The 20,471-nt window shown below is 41.0% G+C and overlaps 1 protein-coding gene across 7 annotated transcripts in view; it reads right to left on the bottom strand.

Moving 5' to 3' along the window:
* Window positions 1-721: 721 nt before the first annotated feature.
* ctnnd2b (catenin (cadherin-associated protein), delta 2b) overlaps window positions 722-20,471 on the bottom strand; it is a 183,561-nt gene continuing 163,811 nt past the window's right edge. For 4 of the 7 annotated variants that reach the window (XM_084369513.1, XM_084369515.1, XM_084369517.1 and 1 more), the window contains 8 exons: window positions 15,413-15,586; window positions 14,248-14,398; window positions 11,717-11,966; window positions 10,431-10,524; window positions 10,139-10,265; window positions 7,205-7,333; window positions 6,346-6,422; window positions 722-3,625 (listed from right to left, as the gene is read on the bottom strand). In XM_084369513.1, coding sequence (XP_084225639.1) covers window positions 3,362-3,625; window positions 6,346-6,422; window positions 7,205-7,333; window positions 10,139-10,265; window positions 10,431-10,524; window positions 11,717-11,966; window positions 14,248-14,398; window positions 15,413-15,586 — 1,266 coding nt within the window. In that variant the 3' untranslated portion in view covers window positions 722-3,361. The remainder of the gene's footprint in view (window positions 3,626-6,345; window positions 6,423-7,204; window positions 7,334-10,138; window positions 10,266-10,430; window positions 10,525-11,716; window positions 11,967-14,247; window positions 14,399-15,412; window positions 15,587-20,471) is intronic. The other 3 variants (XM_084369514.1, XM_084369516.1, XM_084369518.1) reach the window with 1 other exon arrangement.

Genomic DNA, 20,471 nt, shown 5'->3' with positions numbered 1-20,471 from the left:
TAAATAATGTCTTTAGAAATCAATTTGGGATCTTGGGGCTTCCGAAAACTTGGATGACGCCAGACGACATGTGTGCATGGAGCTATTTTATGAGATGTTTTGTGGACTACAAAACTTTACTCTACTTTCCATCCGCATGGGGGTGAGCAGATAATGACTGAATTTTTACTTTTGGGTGAACTTATCCTTTACTGCCAGTTTGTTTCTTGTTCCTATCACATTTTAAACTGTAGAATAGTCGTTAATCTTTGCTTGTATTTCTCCTTAATTATAAAAACAATACAACTCACAGTATCTTCATGATGTTTCTGCTAATCTGCTCTCTTTAGCCGAACACTTTCCAACAACATACTGTTTTCCGGCGACTATGATCGATTTCCAGTGTGAGAGTTTGAGTGTCCTTGAATGCACCAGCCAAGGGAGGTTTGAAAAATGCTCCCTCTTAGGAACTACAGGACCACACAGCAATAACTAGCTGGCTGAAAAATTAAAGCAACACCATGTTCACTGTGATGGATGCGTTGTCTCAAGCAGGTTTCAAGTCTTTGTTATTTAATTTAAAGATTGTTCTGAAGGAGAGGAGCGCAATGGCTGTGTGGAAAGTAAGATCTCAAACTAAAAGCTTATGGTGTGATGGATAAATGTGTAGTTTTTAAACATAGAACTTGGTAAAAACACAAAAAAGACACTTTTTTGGCAACAGAACAAACAACTCCCAAAGTCCGAGGTTCTTCGATGGTCCGTTTATATTTTTTGGAGCAGTTGCAATCTGTTTGAGGCAATAGAAAGATTCACAATTCTCTTTTTAAAACACATTTGGTCTAGCAACAAAAAGGTTACCGACGTTATATCTCCATACAGGTCTTATAGTCAGGTTTTTTCTGCCTAAGGATCACAAAGACATACATAACGTTGTCAGTTTCCAGATGCTCACTAACAAATACAGTACGTCTGTTTCTCGTCCAGTGTTTTCGTGGGGACAGTTGCATTATGAGTCATTTTTCAAGCATCGGAAGATGACCTCTAGGACTTCTAAACAGCAGTGGGTAGGGAGAACCAGGGTCTGTTGTCACGTTTTTGCAATTTAGCCTTTCTCACGTAAAAAAAAGAAAACAAATAATAAATCACTATTTAGTTTCTGATTAATGACAACAAATACTCATGCATTCATGGGTGCAATTGTTGCTATTTAGCATCATGAGACCAATTGATCAGAGTTGGGGGTGTTCATGCACGGGTGGTTGTTCTTTGTTATGTGGCTTACAACGGTCACCTGTGACATGAGTAGAACTCACGGCTGATAATCAATAGTTTGTTATTAATGCAGAGGGGAACGAACGTTTTGTGCACAGTTATAATACAGACATGTTTGAAATACTTGTCACGGTTGTAGCACCTTTTTAGACTGCTTTAGTGACAACGTGGATCCCTGGGCCCTGGTCTACTCTACTCCACATAGCAACAACATTACTACACAAAGTCGACAATTTAGTGTGTTGACCAGAAAATAAAATGTGAACAAAATTCCTACATGTAGCTGTTTTTTTTTTTTTTTTACAAGTCTTTTTCCATAATGTTGCTGCTATAAGTGACATCCACATCTGCACATAAAAAGTATATATTTATATTTATATAATATATATCCGTACTCTATTAACAGTTTTGTCTACCATGAAGTTAGAATTGCCACCCATCTCTCAGAAAAAAGTTTTTTTTTTTTGGAACTTCAAACATTGATTATTTTACAACACAGAAATCAACTAAATTTGTACAACTTTGGAGGAAGCGATGCTCCACCTGGTCACAGTCCCTCCATGGTTTTCTTCATTTTTTTTTGTTGTTTTCTTGTATGTTTTTCTCCCCAGTCCCGGTGCAGTTAGACAGTTTTCATCCCAGTAAAACACAGTTTAGAAAAACCAAAGCATTTACAAACTGGCATCGTTAGAACCGCAAGGATGTTCAGCTGAGAGCTTCAGCTGAACTTGGACCCTTTAACACGCCCTCAACTTTCCCCCCTGCCTTCTTCAGCTGAGGGGATGTAACCCTTGTTTGGCACGGTTATATACACAATGAGCGCAGTTCACTCAAAGGAGGGGCTCATGGGAACCAAAGGGGATTAATGTGGAAAGATATCCGCCGAGAAAACAAAACAAATCTAGCCTTAAAAAGATGAGTTTTGTGGTGGAAAACTGTTTGAGTTCTCTTCAGCTATTTTGGCAGCTGTACTGTCAGCTATCCTGTGAAAACTATCTGTAGGGCAGTAAAAGGAGCACCGTGACCTACCAGAATTGATGCTTCAATACCCAATTCATATCCAGTGTTTCACATAAGCGACGTGTTGACATCCGTCTGGAGCTGTGATATGAGTTTTGAAAGTCTGAGTGCAGATACTGTGAGTATTTGTGTGTGTTTTGAGAAGAGGGGGACGTCAGCGCAGTGGTAAGGTTGACCCAATGGCGAAAGGCCTGACATGACACAGAAAATAGTGCAATGTACAGTACACAATGCATCTCGGTAAATGTACAGTGTACATCAAATACTATACAACCAGAATCGAGAATTAAAAAAGTAGAAACACAACGAAAGAAAAAAGAAAGAAAAAACTGTTACAAATGACAAAGTCCAGAAGCGTTCTTCGCCCAGAGGAGGAAACATCACGCCGAAGCCATAGAGAGAAACAAAAGTTTGTGTGACAGACGTCCTACATGTCCTACAGCTCTGCCTCTTGTGCTTCACATTACTAAAAGCCATGTTGCTATACCACATATTTACATGTTTCTCCTGGGTATCTCTCACACGTTCCAATCACAATCCAAAACCTTCCGTCCTCCCGACCGCTGAGCCACTTATCTCTTTCACTGTCCTCCATATATTTCCTGCTTTTTCCATCTTTCGCTTCATGTTCTTTCATCATGTCCGTCCCTCCCACGTTCTGTATCCAGAGGCGTTCAGGTGCAGGAGGTCTTTCTGTCTGCTGAACCTTCTAGCAGTGGTTGATCACAAACTAAACACAGAAAGAAAATGTGTCTGTTGGTTTTGTTGGTGGTGTGCATGCACATGCATGGCCGCTCCTTCGTTCTCTTCTGCTCCTCTTTTGTCCCCTCTCCCTCCTCCCTCAGATGTTTCTGAGAGGAGTGTAATGTCTTCGATTTCCTCCTCATGTCTCTTTTCCTGCACTCCACCCTCCCCCTCTGTTGTCCTGCTACCTATGATGCTACTCAGGAACTATAGGGGAGGATGGGGAGGGAGGGAAACTGTCCTCGGCTTCTCTCCTCCACTTTTAAAACTACCCCCCTAGCTGTCCTGTTTTCCTTTTATCCATCCTCTCCTCCTCCTCCAAATCCTCAATCCTCATCTGCCCTCAGACCCAGGAGTCTGGTGAGGCTGGATAGTGGCTGGTCTCATAGTTGAGCTCGCTGTAGGGCCGCGAGGCTGAGTAGAAGTCTACATAGTTGCCGGTGGACTTGAGACCCGTCAAGTGCATGTTGAGGTCACCCTGCGGGGGGCGTCCTCCAGCGTGAACCTGGTTCTCATAGAAGGCCTGGTCCTCGTAGTTGACGCTGTCGGGCGGAGGAGGGTTTTGGAAAGGAGGGTAGGGCTCTGAAGGCAGGCCTTGGGACGACACCTGTTAAAAAACAAAAATGATTACTAAGATGAAAGTAGGATTATGATAGCTACATTCAAAACAGCAGGTGTGAAAGGTTCAGATGGACACACAGTAGCTATGGGTCAGTAAGCACGTAGCCACAAAGTACTGAGAGCTTTCAGACAGTCTGAGCATTTAGAATAATATTCATCGACATTAAAAATGCCTTTTTAGAGGTCAATTTGACTGGGACTCTTTCTATATATTCATATTTTTAATTATTCATATTTTTTAATTTTTTTTAAATAAACCCCAAATGTTAAATGACACATGCAATTCCAGTGACTGATGGCAGCTAGTGGCAGTAAAAATGCAAATCCAGACTACAAATCCTGCACTGGCCAAATGAAAAAAAAACCTGTGTCCTTTGGACCTGACTGGACTGAACCAGAGTGGTGCTGCCAAATTTGATTAAAGCTGATCCCAACCCCATATTTCATCCGTCCCTGACATTAGCTCATAATATAAATCACATTTAAAAAATAAGTAAATTCAGATCCAAATCAAGCCTCCCAAGTTCTAAGCGACAGAACAGTTACCACAACTCTCTACCAGATGACACAAAGAAATGACCTGTGTGTGTCTGACACCATTAACAGGCAGAATAGCTCTGTATATTAGTAATGCTAGCATCGATGCTGTTTGTCAGCAAAATATACCAGATCGTTACCTGGCAAGGCAGCTGACTTCATGAGATCAAGTGATCATAAGCTCGCTAATCCATCTTGAATCCATTTTGAAGTTCTATCCTCATGTGTCTTGTTTCACTTTCCTCTTCCTCCCTTTGTCTGTTTTCTCCCCCTGTCCCTGTGTTCACCCGCGTCACATCAGTGAATCACCCCTCGTGTCTTCCTCTCTGTTCTGTTTTGGCCTTGTGTTCCTGCATATCCTCGTCCCATCTGCCCGTCGTGTGTTTACTGCTTTTGGTTCCTGGTTCCTTGTGTTATTTCTGGTTTGTACTTTGTTTTTTGGTTTGTTCTTTGTTTTGCTTTTGTTTCTTGGGTATCTCCTGTTTTGTTATCTGCCTTTTGTTGCTGCAGTTTTGGATTTTGGATTTGGATTATCAGCTTTATGTTAATAGAGCTTGCTTTTTGTTCTAGCCACCTGCCTACATGCAGCTATGGGCATGGTTTAGATGCGACCACCATTTAGAGAAGCAACTTTTCGTTTGAAAACAACAATGGTCGCTCCTTAAGATGTTAGCACAGATGCTGCTAGCACTAATTATATCAGAATTGGGAGTTTATTTCATTGAAAGAAGAGCAAAGAACCACACTGAATCATGTCTCATGGGAAAGTTTTTGCTCTTCTCCCAACTGGCTCCACTGGTGGTACGCTCTCCTTCTGTTGATCCGATCGGTTGAAGTTAGCCCCTGATAGACCGTGATAGACAGATGGTTCATCTGATCACCTGCCAAGTATTCTTTGAAAGTTTCCAGCATCTCCTTCCCAGATGGTTTTGTGAAACAAAACATTTTTTGAAACAAACCATCTGCCATGTCAGATTAGGACATATGTCTAATGTTAAATAAAAACACATGAAATTAGATCCATGTAAAGGATTGTCTTAAATGAAACTTTGTCATTAGAGGTGAAATAAAGGTTTGCTCTTGTTATATTAGCTCATTTTCTTCCATGAGATAGAATTAAATACCTAGAGGTTTTTGGACTGTTGGTCAAAAAAATAAAATAAAAAAAAGCAGTTTGAATGCTTCAATCTGTCAAGAGAATATCTAATAAGTACTATTCACTAGTCACAGTGGGTCATGAAAACGGACTCTGCCACCTGTTGGTGACCTGTTGTTTCTCAGGTGAAACAATGTGATGCATTTTCCATCAGACATCAGTCTTCCTCCTCCAGCAAGCGTGAATTATTTCAGGTCAGTTCATACTTTTATACAGTAAAAGAGTATTGGCTATATTACAGATGTGTTTTTAGTGTCTTTAGCTCAATGAGTTTTGGTTTACAACGATATCGCTGCCAAAGGGTGAGATGGGTAATATGATAGACTTTTACTGGCAACAATGCAGAAAGAATTGCCAGACCCGAAGAGCAATTCACTATTCCCATAAAGCATGAATGAGACTCTGCAGTTTATAGTTTAAAGTTTATAGTGACCTATTTGGACTTGGTTGTATTATATCCCCTTTGGCGTCACTATTAAATTCCCATACGATAAAGGGGCTAGTTTTACTCTGACATTTTTCTCCATCCAGATCTTTATATCGGGTTGCAACAGAGCAGTTCCTTCTCTTTGAGGTAATATGAGTCATAAAGTGGTAAGAGCTTGCACTGCAGAGTGGAACACCAACATCAAGAAAGACAGACGCAAAGAGGGCAAGGGACTGAATGAAAAGCTCCTCTGGTCTATCAGTTGTTGGTTGTTGTAGGTCAAAACCTAAAAGTTTATATGTAATATTAAATCTGCTTTCTGTTTTCAGTGTGTCCCCTCTGTTAACATCTCTCATTGGATTGTTCCATGTCTAATGCCCTCTTTTACCGAATGGTATCTTGCTGAAATGAAAGCTTGTTGTAGGACGGGAAGTAAATACTTTGGGATCTGGTACTCTGGTATTTCTGCTCGCAGTACTTGTATCAATTAAGACAAAAGTTCTTTGTGATCACAATCTAGTGGTCACATACAGAATGTACATTTAATGAAATTATGAACATTTTACAGAAAAGTGAGTTGTCGTACCTGATTGTACTTCAGGTCATCAGTAGGTGACACGTATGCTCCTCTGTGTAGCGTGGAAGAGCCACCAGACATTTGACCTGCAGAGACAGAATGGATTACTGCTTGCTCTCAACTATGTATTCAGATATTACTGTATAGGTAGAGGAGTGGGGGCAAGCTGTCAGTGTTACCAGGTGACACATTTTTCATTAAGAGTGAGAATGATGATGATTAAGGAGAGGTTGGAACTGCTGCCAGTGAGCAAAAATATCAGCAAACATCAACGCGCTCAAAACAGAGACTCAATGAAAACCATGATGGTGATTGTTAAAAATAGCACATACTAGACTTTGCTTTTATAAAAGTTCTCAGGGTTAATCTTATAGTGAAAATATACTGAAATGCATCTGTCTGTGTCGGCAGCACGACCAGGTGTTATCGAATTTCTAAACTGTTCATTTTTTTGTTAAAATTTAACCGAGCAATTGTAGATTTCTTTTTTCTTTTCTTTTTGGAAATATGGTTATTTGCTTTCTTGCTGACAGTTAGATGGAAAGATTGATACCACTCTCATGTCTGTATGCTAAACATGAAGCTAAAGCTAGCAGATGATTAGCTGTTTCCACCTTTTTCCAGTCTTTGGACTATGCTAAGCTAGGCTAACCATCTCCACTCTCTGGCTTCATATTTACTGTACAGTTTCTGTACATATCCGTATAAGCCCTGTGTTGGGCTGTACATCCGTAATTACGGGTAAAAAACAAAATAAGGCATAAGTCTCTGCAATTTCCCAAAATGTCGAACTATTCCTTTAATATTTGTAAAACCCGCCCATGGGATTATGTTTTTTGTGTGCATGTCTGCAGAATGGACCCCCTACCTGTCATGGCGTCCTTCCGGGATTGGTGTTCGCCCTTGCTGCCATGGTAACTGGCATTGCCAGTCGATTCGTAGTCTGCCTTCCTCTCCTTCAATGCCATCATCTCCCTGGGAGAAGCAGGGGCGCTCGCTACACACACACACACACACACACACACACACACACACACACACACACACACACACACACACACACACACACACAGGGGATATGTTCAACCCTTAATTCATCATCGACATATTTATGAAAATACTTTCATAAGGAGGACACGACAGCAGGATGGACAAGTATTTAGGCTACTTTACAGTCGTTCCATAGAACGAAGGCTAAAGTGATTTTAAAATGGGTACTTTTCTGGGCGTCTGAGGTTTTGTATTTACCTGCCTGAACAAAGGCACAGCGCTGAGGTTTCACTGTGTGTATTTCTTCTAACCATCACCCTGAAAAGGAGTGAAAAACGGGGGCACTGGCTGCTGTTTGTTTTGTGACTCTATGGGTATTGTGCAGTTCTTAACAAATGTAGCTTTGTGACCGGGGTGTAATTTCAAAGAGGTAAACACTGAGTCATCCCTCCTCCCTGCGTCTGCTTGCCTCCGTCTTGTCTTTCTCTCTGTCTGGCTGCAAGCCACTTTCCCTCCACCTGAATTTACTACATCTACATATATTTACTATCTTAAATTCTCACTGGCCTATTAATCTCTGTCTGTCTTAGCGTTACTCACCCAACAACAAACTTGTACCAAACAGGGTCAAATCATATAAAGCATCATAGAAAATATGCACACCCACAGTTGGGAGACAATCACAAATGCTGGACTCTGAGGGGGATGGTGGGATCAGTGGCAGAGATAATGAGTTAGATCTGGTTAGCCATGCTGGAGCAAACCCGCCTATTGACTCAGTGCCATATGGTTGTGAGGCGTTCCCTCTGACATTCGAATCATTATCAGCTGTCTTTCACCTAGAAGCTGCTGGCTGCATCTGCCTCTTTGTCTCTCTCTTGTGCGTTATAACACAGTTAGCACTGATCCATACGCTCATTAATGCTCTGCTAATATCACCAGTCTTTTGTAATATCAGCACCTACTTGGCCAATTATTCCCTGCCTGCCGCTGTGGTAAACAACTGTTGTGGAGATGTTCATATTCCTAAGGCTTTATATAAAAACGCTTTCTTTTGTATGTGAAAAATTCCACAGACGTGAATTTAAAGAAATGGCTTGACGGACCATCTGCTGGCACAATTATAAACTGAGAAACAAAATAAAAAAATTGCAATTACAAACCAAGGTGTTTATCGTTTTGCCACTGTGTGTTGACAGCTTCATAAATCCAGTTCGAGGTTTGTTTTCAAAGTGTAGGTGCTCCCACGACACCTTTTTTCATTTTCAAATTGGTTTAACTCTCCTTAAAGTCACTCAGTGATATGAAATATGATGGAAACCATGCAAATTGTCTGGTAATATATCTGACACTACTTTCTTCTAATTAGTTGTCTTTATCTGCATTTGGTTCAACACCCTGTACAACACTGTATTTGTACTGATTATAAAAATAGAAACACTTCTAGCTGCATGTATTTCATTAACCTGTATTGTTTAGCCTAAACTTTAGTAACAACTGGAGCTGCTATTTTTCAGTTAAAAGTGTCTTTTTCCTGAGCAGTCAGTGAAGGATGTGCCCGTAGTGTACGTGAGGGCAATACTAATCCACTAATTGTGCATTTGTTGTGGATTGCTTTTGCAATGTCAAATGGAAAAGAAATAATGGGGGCTCTGACTCACTGCCATGTGTATGCAAGACAAATAGTAAGTATACATATCTGGTACCCTGAAAACACCCCTCTCCAGGCATCGTACATCCCTTTGATGAATTGTTATAAACAATATCAAAACTGTATAAGTTACTGCCCCCGGCCCTTCTGCTGAATAATCAGCTGCTGTTCTCTCCTCACATCTGATGATGGTTTTAAAGTAACATTTCTGTAGAACTTCCACCACAGCACAAGTCTGAACTGAATGCTGGCCCATTAACGTGAACGCTACATTAGCACAAAACATGCCCAGAGAGGCTAACTGTGCGCCATGTTTCTGAAATTCAGTGTGATAAATGTTTCACTTCATTATCATCTATCATTAGTAAGACACAGAAATAGTTAGTGGAGAACAGGCGGCATCTCCAGCAACACAGTACACACTGTAGATGTCTTTGACATAATGACAACATTATTGTTTATTCACCTTGTGTTGATAATGTCAGTTCATTTTCTTTCTTTAGTTTCTTACATATTTCTCCGTTAACAAAGAATTCAGCAGCAAGTAAGTTTTAAAAAAAGCTTCTTTTATCATTTTTCAACTCATTGCTGTTCTCCGTCACCAATACCACCACCTCTTGAACACCAGGAGCCGATTATTGCACAAGCATCGTGAGGAACAAGCCCTCCTAACAGGTGCTTAAGGTGAAAAGGCAGTTTAGTGAGGTTTATTGAACAGTGAAACATTTTAATCCCACCCCACAAATATACGTCCATGTATTCACGGATATATTCTATAATAGATAATAGTCTATTATGATTGTTATCTCTGGCTCAGCTGGACATTGTTATTGATCCACATTCATTTTGAGAAGCATTTAGACCCAGCCAAGAATTAAGCTCATGGAGAAAACAGTGACTTTTTGGCATATGTTTGGTAATTCAAAGAGCCTAGAAAGAAAGCCTAGTCCTTGGGAAGCCCGTGGCAGTCAAACCCCAATTTCAACTGTGCAAGGGCGAGAACTTTTTTGGGGGTATGGTGCAAGGATTTTACCTGACAGCAGAATAATTTGTCCGTATTCACTGTAGTATGAAGGTTAAAACAGACTTCAGCTGTATTGGACTTGTGTTTGTTTGACCGGACTGTACTGACGAATGACAGGAGGGGGGGGTCACACTCACCTGATCGATTGTTGGGTGAGGTTCGTACGGGAGAGATGGACGGAGTACGAGAGGAAGAATAAGGTCGCTGTCTGTCCCGCTCTATCGTGGAGGAAGAGCCGACAAAATGATACTGGGAATAGCCATCCTACAGAAGAGAAGAAGAAGGGCAACGGAAATGACAGGAAAGAAGAAAACAAGAAGACATGAGACCATGTTAGACATAAGTCAGTGAAAGCTTCTTAAACTCCTACATTACTGACATTTTCCAGTGTTAATACAGCCAGAGCACATGCAGCCATGCAGGCTTTACCTTTTTGTAGAGGCTGCGGAGGTCTCTGTACTGCCACATACTGTTCAGGACTTGAGATGCGGCCTTTACCACTTTAGGACTATGTCTGGGAATTCAGCAGAGAGAAAAAACACATACAGTATAAAGCTCGACTGTCTTTGTTTTGTGCTAGTGGGAGCTATACAATGATCACAATGCAAAATAATAAAGAAACAGACTCGTATGTAAAGCATCTCCTCGCTTCAGGCGCCCGAGGAAGAAATGACCAAAGAGGCAGAATGAAAATGTCTTCATCTCCTCAAATATGGCACTTGAATTACCAAGTTGCATAATTGCTTGGTTGATTGATTGATTGGCCAATATTTCATTTTGCTTCCTCTGGGGTTTGACTCAGTTGACTAATGGCTGTGGGTTTAATTGGCCCATATGGCCTTATCAGTGTCTCGGAAATTAAACTTTATTTCTTCAAGTCATTTGGGTAAATGTTATTGTTTTGGATTCTGGGATTGCATTTCACACACGCTTTCAGCGAGGCAAAGCAGGGGACTTGCAGGGAATGTGGTATGAGGTGAAAGCAATTTTTAGAAGGAGTTATTAGTTTATCTACCGATTAATGCCCTCTGGATACAAATCTACAAATTATTCTAATGGTTTATACTTTGAATCATAACAAAAATGAGTTGTAGTCCTTAATTATTCACAGAACATTGACAAAAAAGATTAAAACTTTTTTTTATGTAAAAGTTAGAAGCAAATTTGTACAAAGGAAATAACACCATATTTGGTCACAGATAGTGATAACCTGACTCTGACTATTTGACATCTGTTTTATATATAGAAAGCATCCCACAAAACAGCGCTAACAGGCAATTAAAAAGGTAAAACAAGAGAGAGCTAGGTCATGTGAAAGCTAGCTATTGATGTAGCTAAGAATAGCATTTGCTAAAGCTGAATTTAAATGTAGCCTACTTATTGTATTTTTCCTCTCTGTTATCTGTACATGAAAAATATCCTGGTGCACTTAGTTGTATCACAGAATTAAGTGAAATAAATGCTGACAAATCGTGACAAAGAAAAAACCTAGCTAAACGGCAGCTAAAGGTAACTAGCTTAACAGGCTATATCTCAGTAGCTGCTCTCTCAGCTCCTTGACTCTGGTGGTATGAATAAGCTAAGCTTAACCTACTTTACGTATTTAATAATATTACTATATTAAATGTCTTCAAGAAACTGAAACACGTCTGGCTGCCTACGATACAGCACTTAGAACCCTCTTCTACCTGACAACAACTTCCCATTCGGCTTACTTGTCTCCTTTGCTGCGAGCGATGCCGATGAGCTTCTCGATGCCGCCGGCGTCCCTCAGGGCCTTGGTGTTCTCCATGTTCTTGGTGATGACCTCATGCAGCGCGCAGCAGATAGCTGTGATGGTGTCGTCCGACATGGTCTTCCCCACCAAGCTGCTGGTGGTGCCGCCTCCACCTCCCCCGCCGCTGCTGTTGTTGTTGTTGCTGCCTCCGGGCAAACGGTGCACCAGGTCCCTCATGGCGTATTTACCTGTGGGTGAGAGTGACAGAGTGGGCGGGAGTGAGGTGGAATAATGTAGGTTGAAGGTGGAAAGGAGGACACAAGGCAGAAGTAGGAATGAAAGAAAGAAAATTGGAGCTTTTGTACTGGTATGTTTTTAGTTTTTAGCACAGTTTTTTTTCCTTTTTTTCTCGTAACTTCACCCATTAGTGGAAAAAGTTGTCAATGTGCGATATACGATTACTTTTACTGCTTCTTTAAGTAGTTTGTTTTCTGCTTTAATCCATCATTTTTGTACAATGATGTTAGTTTGTACAAAGTCGACTGTGGTCTCTGCTCTTTTCCTTTTAAACCATATAAAAGCTACAAAAACTTTGCTACACCTGAGAAACTACAGCCTGGCTGGGTGGCTGTCAGACAATGATGCTGACTTGGCCACGTAATCTAACATCAACTGACTATATTTCCCATGACACTCCAGTACTGCTGTCAGGCAATCGTGTCCACTCTGCCCTCTGCCCCTCATTCTGATTGGGTCATCACCCTGGGGTGGTGGGGGCATGTCATGACTCACCGACAGTTCACTTATTTTATGTGTTTTCCTGCTTTCAAAATCCCACTGATGCATAAAGTATATATACTCCGTATTCTTTTGAATAATATATAAGAACGCGGCTCCAGGGCGTGACTACTTTGGTTGCACACGCGCCCAGAAATCTGTCAATTGCGACTAAGTATTTCCATTGGTCGCACCTGAAGTTTAGCAGTTTAAACAATTGAGGTTAACACAACTTCTTGCTGCATGTGACCTAATGACTTGTTAATAATCATTCACATAATGTGTTAAGAAAGTAAATCAAAATGTATTATTGAGTGCACCTAAATTATCTGCTGGTGCATGAAAATTCTAGGCGCACCAGTGTAGCCAATGTGAAAAGCTGGAGCCCTGAAGATCATATATTAAAGATGATAACAACATCTACCATGTTAAAACACAACATGAGTGAAACTGTCTCAACAAAGGAAGCAGACAGGACATCTCATTTTCATAAATACATACAGTTGTACACCTAGAAGTCAGAATCAGAACTGTAGATGCAGAGAACATGCAAGCAGACAAGGACTTCACTTTTTTAGGAGCTCTCAATAGACCTATAGGCAGTGCAAACACCAAAATGCAGAGGGAGATACACAGACGTACAGCAGTGCTAAAACTATAAAATAACATCAAGTAATAGCTATTATGTTTGTATGGATGTCCTCGACTGCCTGCTCACTGAAAAACAATTCCACGCAACAAAACAAAGTAATTCACTGACTTTCTTATTACAGTAAGTTATCAAACATGATTGAACATGTAAACAACTTAACTTGGCTCTTGCCGTACATTTGCAGTATTGGCAGTAATATCAGTACAAACAGACTGAAGCTCTCAGTCAAGTTTGTACCATCGCTGCAATAAAACTACAGCTGGCTCACAGAGGACCTGTCACACAGTATTGATATATCTGAGGACCCAACAGCACAATGTATCACGTCTCCAAAGCAGTTTCATCATGTTAACACAACGCAAGTGAGGACAGGACGATGTGTCCTATCAAAATATACGTGGACGCCTCTTGGCAGGCTGATATAAGACTCACATGACAACCTACATACACTGCACACATGAATGGTTCCCATGATAAGCTAGCACACACATACACAGACACAGCTTAGCTCCAAGACTCAAGTATCAGACGGAGTGATTGGAAGGAGGCATGAGGTTGTTGCTATGGAGACCAGCAGAAAATCAGAGTTTGTTACAGACATCGCTCCGTGTCCGAAGGAAAATCAAGCATCAAACGATCAGTCACAGCGACACTACTATCTGCTTAAAGAAGGAAATCTGAATATCAACCGACAAATATTACAAAGACATTCATCTCTTTTTTTATTGGACACATCCACAAACCCACTGCCAGTCAGCCGGCCCTGACGGCAACAACCTCCTACACAAATGCCATTTAAACAGCTCCTTTTTAAATAATTACTGCTAAACAGTTCTACTTAAACAAGCATTATATCAATTATTAAAGCAAGTGACTAATTCTGTAAGTGGGTCAATACAACTGCACTTGTTTTCAGTGCCATTATCTTCAATTAAGGCAGAATGAACCACATTACTCCACTAGTATAAAAGAAAACAACACTCGAATGAAACTCTTGATTAAAGTTAGCGCTACAAACTATTTTTTGTGCCAACTTCTGTGTGTGTGTGTGTGTGTGTGTGTGTTGTATGTATCTCTGTTTGCTTCAATGAACAACTCACCAATGAGCTCCTTGTTCCTGATGTCCAGAGCCATGTTTCTCAGCGCGGTGGCCACAGCACAAACCACCCTGTCGTTGTCTATCCTCAGCAACTCCACGAGGATGGGCAGGCCCTTCTCCTTACGCACTGCAGCCCGGATATATACTGACCACTGGGTAGGAGAGAGGGTTGGAGGTGGACTGAGTACCATATTATGGATAACTGTTTTCCAATACAGGCAATGTGGGTGTTATGCGATTGTGTCACTGGTGATATTTGGAACAAATTTTGTGCCATTCCATCGGGTAGATGTTTCACAGTGAGAAAGCTGACTTGAGAATTGTTTTAGGATCACCAAATCATTGCGATGCATCCTCTTGGGGAACATGACCGTACAACATTTCATGGCAATGCATCCAATATTGAGATCTTTCAGTCAAGACCAAGGTGTTGGACTGATTGACAGACAGACATTGCCAATTAGAGGCATGATGCTCAATTGGCTAAAAAAAACCATTTTTGGATACTTTAATTTCACAGATTCAAACTTCATTCGTCCACTCTTGAAATTCTCAACATAAGGTCCACTAGTTTGGTGTTTTTAAAGCTTTTGGACATATTTTGTGGACCTCCCAAGCAAATGGAGTAAAAACATGTCGTATTGATGATAGTGTATTCACTGTAGTATTAAGTCATTCTTTCAAATGCAGGATTGTTGTTTGCGTTTGCCCAAACATGCTGCCTGTCTAAACCAGAGTGCCGTCTATCAAGTTAATGACAGGCAGTTAAAAAAACATCGAGGCTGCAAAACAACAAATAAACATTTCAAATATGAAGCAGTCATAATGGTGTAATTCATCATTATGTCGCCTAAAAGATATTAATAAGATGTATTATCTTTTATTGCATTCATCCTGGCTTGATCTTGATGCCATGTCATAAAGTGTTGATTTCAGAGAGATGTGTATCAAATGGTCGACTCATGCATGAGGAAACTTTGAAAGGCCAGCGAATAACGTTTACTATCCCACAGCACAAAACGACAGAATATTGGGGGATGTGAGGGTTGTTATTTTGCCGTGTGCTGAGATCTCTCCCTTTCAGAACACTTTTTGACACTCACTGGAATTTCAATACACTTGTGCAGATGCCCTTTAGTATCACAGGCGCAGCTCTGGGTCCTTACCTTCCAGCTGCCAGCAGCTAGGTTCTGCAGAGCCCCAGCTGCTCCCTCCAGGGTGTCTGGATTGGAGCACTCAGACAGCAGTGTGAGGTAGGGCTTGACGATGGTAGGGTGCCATAACATCTGGATGCCTTTCGGGGGCTCCGCCAAGTCTGGAAATGGGCCGACGCCGTCCCACTGCGGAGGATGAGACATAATTCAGAATAGAAAAGCATTTGGGATTCTGTGTGAGGCGAGGTTTGACAGTGGTAGGGTGCCAGCGTGGTCCCCTCAGGCGAGAACAGGGAGAGGAGGGAGAGAGATTTACTATTCATAAACAGTGTATAAATAAGGTGGCATTCATTTATTTGTGCATTCTGTTTTTCTATCTCCTCTGTAATTGAAATCTGACATTTCCTCCTGCATTGATGATGCATTTTGAAAAATACACACACAAACGTGCATCAATGAGGAGTGTGAAAGCACTGGGTTGTGAATACAGGAGATTTGTCAGTGACATTGCAATATAATTTAAACAGATTACGGGTACTGACATTTGAGTCAGTGCATTATGAATTTTTTTTTTTAATTTGCACCAAAAAAGGAATCATGAGTTGCAGCCCTGGACTGGATATTGGACTTGTTGTTATATGCACACAGGTGGTACCTGCTATTCATCCAGGACTGCAGACTAAGGCTGGTCAATAACAAAAAATAATATAAAATTGTCTATTATTCTTTTTTTACACATGATTCTGCATACATTTGCCATATTATGTTATATATACTGCTCGTCATAAAAGCTTCTTCTTGTATGATAAAAGAAGTCAAACATTCTGTTTGCAAATACAAATAACCCTTTAATCTAATCTTCCTTGTTCAGGTATACAAGCTAAGCAGCTTAACAGGGTGATGTTCAACGAAAATAAGTCTGATTGACATTCTGTTTTATTATTCTTACATCACCAGGACTGACTCCACACTCCAATACAACAATAATGCTGTTTCTTTATTTCCATGTCTCCTGACCTTTCTGCATTAGTTGTGCAGCTTTAGTGTCAGTCTTTTAGCAGGATATAGTGCATGTAATCATTACATGCATATTGAATACACCTTAACAAGGTTCTTCTTCAGCTTGAAACATCCAGTGAGGCAGAGACTGCATTTTCAATCTACTCATGGAGGTAACGTTAGCATAATTAGCTAACTAAAAAAAAATGACGCTGCTTAGAAATAAGAAGCCTGCTTTCGTTTACCGCTTACTGAAATCAATCAAAAATCACTTAGAATTATGAGTGGTTAATATGCCACTTCAAGCTGCATATGTACCGTGTGCAGTCACACCAGAATGTTTAACAGACCAATGAGTCTACCGTGTCACTGTCGCATTTGGCCTTGCCTTCCTGTGAAAAAAACACATTCTTAAAATAACTACTTCCTGGCCACTATCACCTTTGATTTACACAGGACTCAAATCCAGGTATCCTGGATGAAAGTCTTGTGATTGCCGTGACTCTCTCACGCTATCCTCTGGTGGATCGGTGGGTCTATTACACGCTTTGGCACAAGACTGGAGTGACGTGTGAGTATGAATGACTTGTGTAGCAACAGTAACTAAGTGTGAGTGATGGGACTGGGGTGAGCAGGCAGTCGAGGCCGTCCATACAGATGTGCATTTTTTTTTAAACATAAAAGCTATTACTTTATGTTATTTTATAGTTTTAGCACTGCCGTACGTCTATGGATCTTCCTCTGCATCTTGGTCTTTGCACTGTCTATAGGTCTATTGAGAGCGCCTAAAAAGTGAAGTCCTTGTCTGCTTGCATGTACTCTACATCTACAGTTGACTCCATCTGATTCTGACTTCTAGGTGTACAACTGTATGTATTTATAAAAATGGGATGTCCTGTATGCTTCCTACTTCCATCTGCAATGATGTAATCTCACATGACATCTGTTAAGGCTCTGTAATATTACCAATACATTGCATTGAAAATAAAATCTTGTTTTCTGCCTTCCCTGTTTGTCGTTGACCTTAATTTCTACTACTTCCTCTTTCCCTCTCTCCTCCCTCATCCTTTTGTATTTTCTAGCCTCCTCCCTTTGCCCCAGCTTGCCTGACTCTCCCTTTATATCTCCTCTCCACCGATATATCCTTTCCTCCTCTCCTCTCCTCATTCTCTCTTCTAATTACCCCGCAGTTGATAGAGTTTTGCCCTCTTCAACAAGCTCCCCAATCGCTACTTCATGGTAATCACCCACAGCTGCACTGGAGTGGAGACAGACAGATAGAGGAGAGAGGGGGAGGGTTACGTATTATCATTATGGAGAGGTTATGATTTTTCCCTTTCCAATCTGATCCCAGAGTTAGTTTTAAGATCCCTCATCTCCCTGGTTCTGCTTGGGTACGCAAAAAGTTCGTTGAGGGTTTGCTTGACAAATGGAAGTTAAAGCCCTGGCTCATCACTACCATTTTTTAAAAATCTCCTTTTCACTCTTTTCTAGAAATGAAAGAGGAAAAAAGCATGGCGGGCTAATGAGCAATTCACCCACTCTGATCCACCGGAAGTGTTGGGTTTTCAATCCCAACGGCTTCACCAGAAGTTGTAAAAGACGTCTTCCACTCCACCAGAATGTGATGCTGATTGCTTATTAGCATGACAAGAGGCTAGAGCCTACTCCAAGGCAGCCGTTTGGTTTCTGCCAACTCTACAACTACAAGAGCACTAATTTTTTAACTAAATGGAGGATGAAACTCTGCCTGTTGGCAGCAACAGATGGACAAACCCTGGAAATCCAGAGAGAAATACTAAATCGGCTTGGTATTTTTGATTCCGAGCAGAGGTAGTCAGTGTACGGGAAGTCAAACACGGCTTAATCTGTAGGTACAGCTATAATCTCCTGATCCTGTTGTGTGAAAACCTTGTAGCATGTGTTGATGATATAGCAATAAAAATAATTAAATCTGTATCACATCATCAAGCTCCTCTTGATACATGTACCTTTTTCTGAAAACGTGACTCTAATAATCCAGGTGGGAGGTGACTATCAGTAGTTGACTTGGAAAACAACTCTGGCTCAAACATCATGAATATCAAAGAAAGCTGCAGTGCATTCATAAATATTCATCCGAGACTAGAGATAGTGTGAACCATGGATGAACCGAGCCAATGTTCCTGAACTAGAAACAGCAGAGCGCTGCATTACAAAGTGGAATACAGAATCCTCCATTTGGAAACAAAACAACAGTGACACCTGCTCTGACACAAGACGGATAACAAAACGATACAAATGAACACATTTAATGGTAGGGAGAGTGTGTAATGTGCCAGCTATCTGTACTGCTCTTATTATGCCTTATTGTTTAATTTCATCATCCTGGTGGGGACAGCTCTCAGGGAATACCGACCAATAAAATCACAGCAATAAACAACCGATGGCAAAGTCTTCATGCATTATGTATTCAGTGTGTAAATGTAGATTTTTATGTGGCTATGAAAACTCTATATGACTCAACATTATATCATTGTGAAATAAGAGGAACAGTAAAAGAGGGAGAAATAAAGGAGAGTGGAGGGACGCAGACTGTAAGATAAGTCAACAATCAGAGCATAAATTCAAAACGTCCCCTTGAGTAAATTGCTCATGTCATATTTGCTGCAGTAACTGATTACCACATTAAGTTAGCTACAACAGCATAATTAATGTAAACAAAGTCGAAATCAATCAAACTCCTGACACGGAAAACACAGGACTCAACCACCCGTGTAACTGGTTAACATCAGTGGCAGCTGCAGATTTTTTTTTTTTCCACGCTTGAAAATTGAATATTTGACGAGGATTGAAAACAGCCTGAGGCCACACATGCTCGAATGCAGGCGAAGATGAAAATGGCCCGCTGGGGCTAAATGTGGGCAGTGCAGGATGTGGGACACACAGAACTCAGTTTGCTGGTTTGCAGTCCGTTTGTGTGGTTAAGCACACACACGTCTTTCCTATCGATTGTGGCCGCGACTCCGCCGGTTAAAGTTCACCAAAGGTTAACTCAAGATGCGGATTTGCTTTGCCACGGATGCAGTTTTTTTTTTTTTGCGTAGCATTGAAGTGAACAGGAGGTGAATGTTGATTTTGCGAATGTGTGACTGCAGCCTAAGACCGAGTCTTCCTCTGTCATGATCCCCAGCTTTTACAAGGTACAATGGAATGAAAGTTTGTATAATAATCATATCCCACAATTCAAAATCCGAATCCAGAGGCTTTTCGTCGGGGGAACCAGGGAACTTCCGGGTTAGCCTACAAAACACATCAACCCTACACTGCTCTATGAGGAAAGGTTTTTGCACCCTGGACCAGAAATATGTCACTAACTTTAGACGACACAAAATATTTGTAATCTAAATTTTTATTGCAGATTATACATTTTAATCACTAATCATATAATATTTACACTGCTCATTAAAAAATAGGTCATAAGAGAAGTCTATGTGATTCTTCTTCATATGGGGAGAGGGGTCGGCGGTCAATAGCGCCCTCTATTGACCGGCTGCCACTGGTTAACATTGCACTAACAATGCATATGAGCGACAGTTAATCATGTTCCACAAAGACTGTCCATCTGCCACCTCTGCATCTAGCTGCCATGATCCTGCCTGTTGATGTCTCCTTTGATAAAGCAGTTCACACATACTCAAAGACTCAAGTTAAAAAGGAGGCTGCACGTCTCTCACAGGCCCTGGAGCATGATGGCCTGCTGAGCATCAAGCCAGTAGTTTGCATACTGATCTTTGACTGGGCAGTTATTTTCCACTATGCTGGCGCACAATGAAGTGGTACATTTCCTGAGAGATCTGTTCATGTGCGTCTTTTTCTTATCCAGTTTGTATGATAAAATCATATCACGAGGACTGGAAGGTCTGATTTGTTGTGAACTAAACAGATGTTCACCGACATCCTTCTTCATTCTTTGACTCACACTGTGTGTATAAAAGGGTTTTAAAGGGCACTCAGATTGAACACATGGCAAGTTTTCTTTGTTGATACACTGGAATGTTTTTGCAGTCCAATTTTTTACACTACAAATATT

The sequence above is a fragment of the Pagrus pagrus genome (genome assembly GCF_965226575.1).
Source record: "Pagrus pagrus genome assembly, chromosome: 12".
In the NCBI taxonomy this organism is placed as follows: domain Eukaryota; kingdom Metazoa; phylum Chordata; class Actinopteri; order Spariformes; family Sparidae; genus Pagrus; species Pagrus pagrus.
This window is presented reverse-complemented; position numbering and strand designations above follow the sequence as displayed.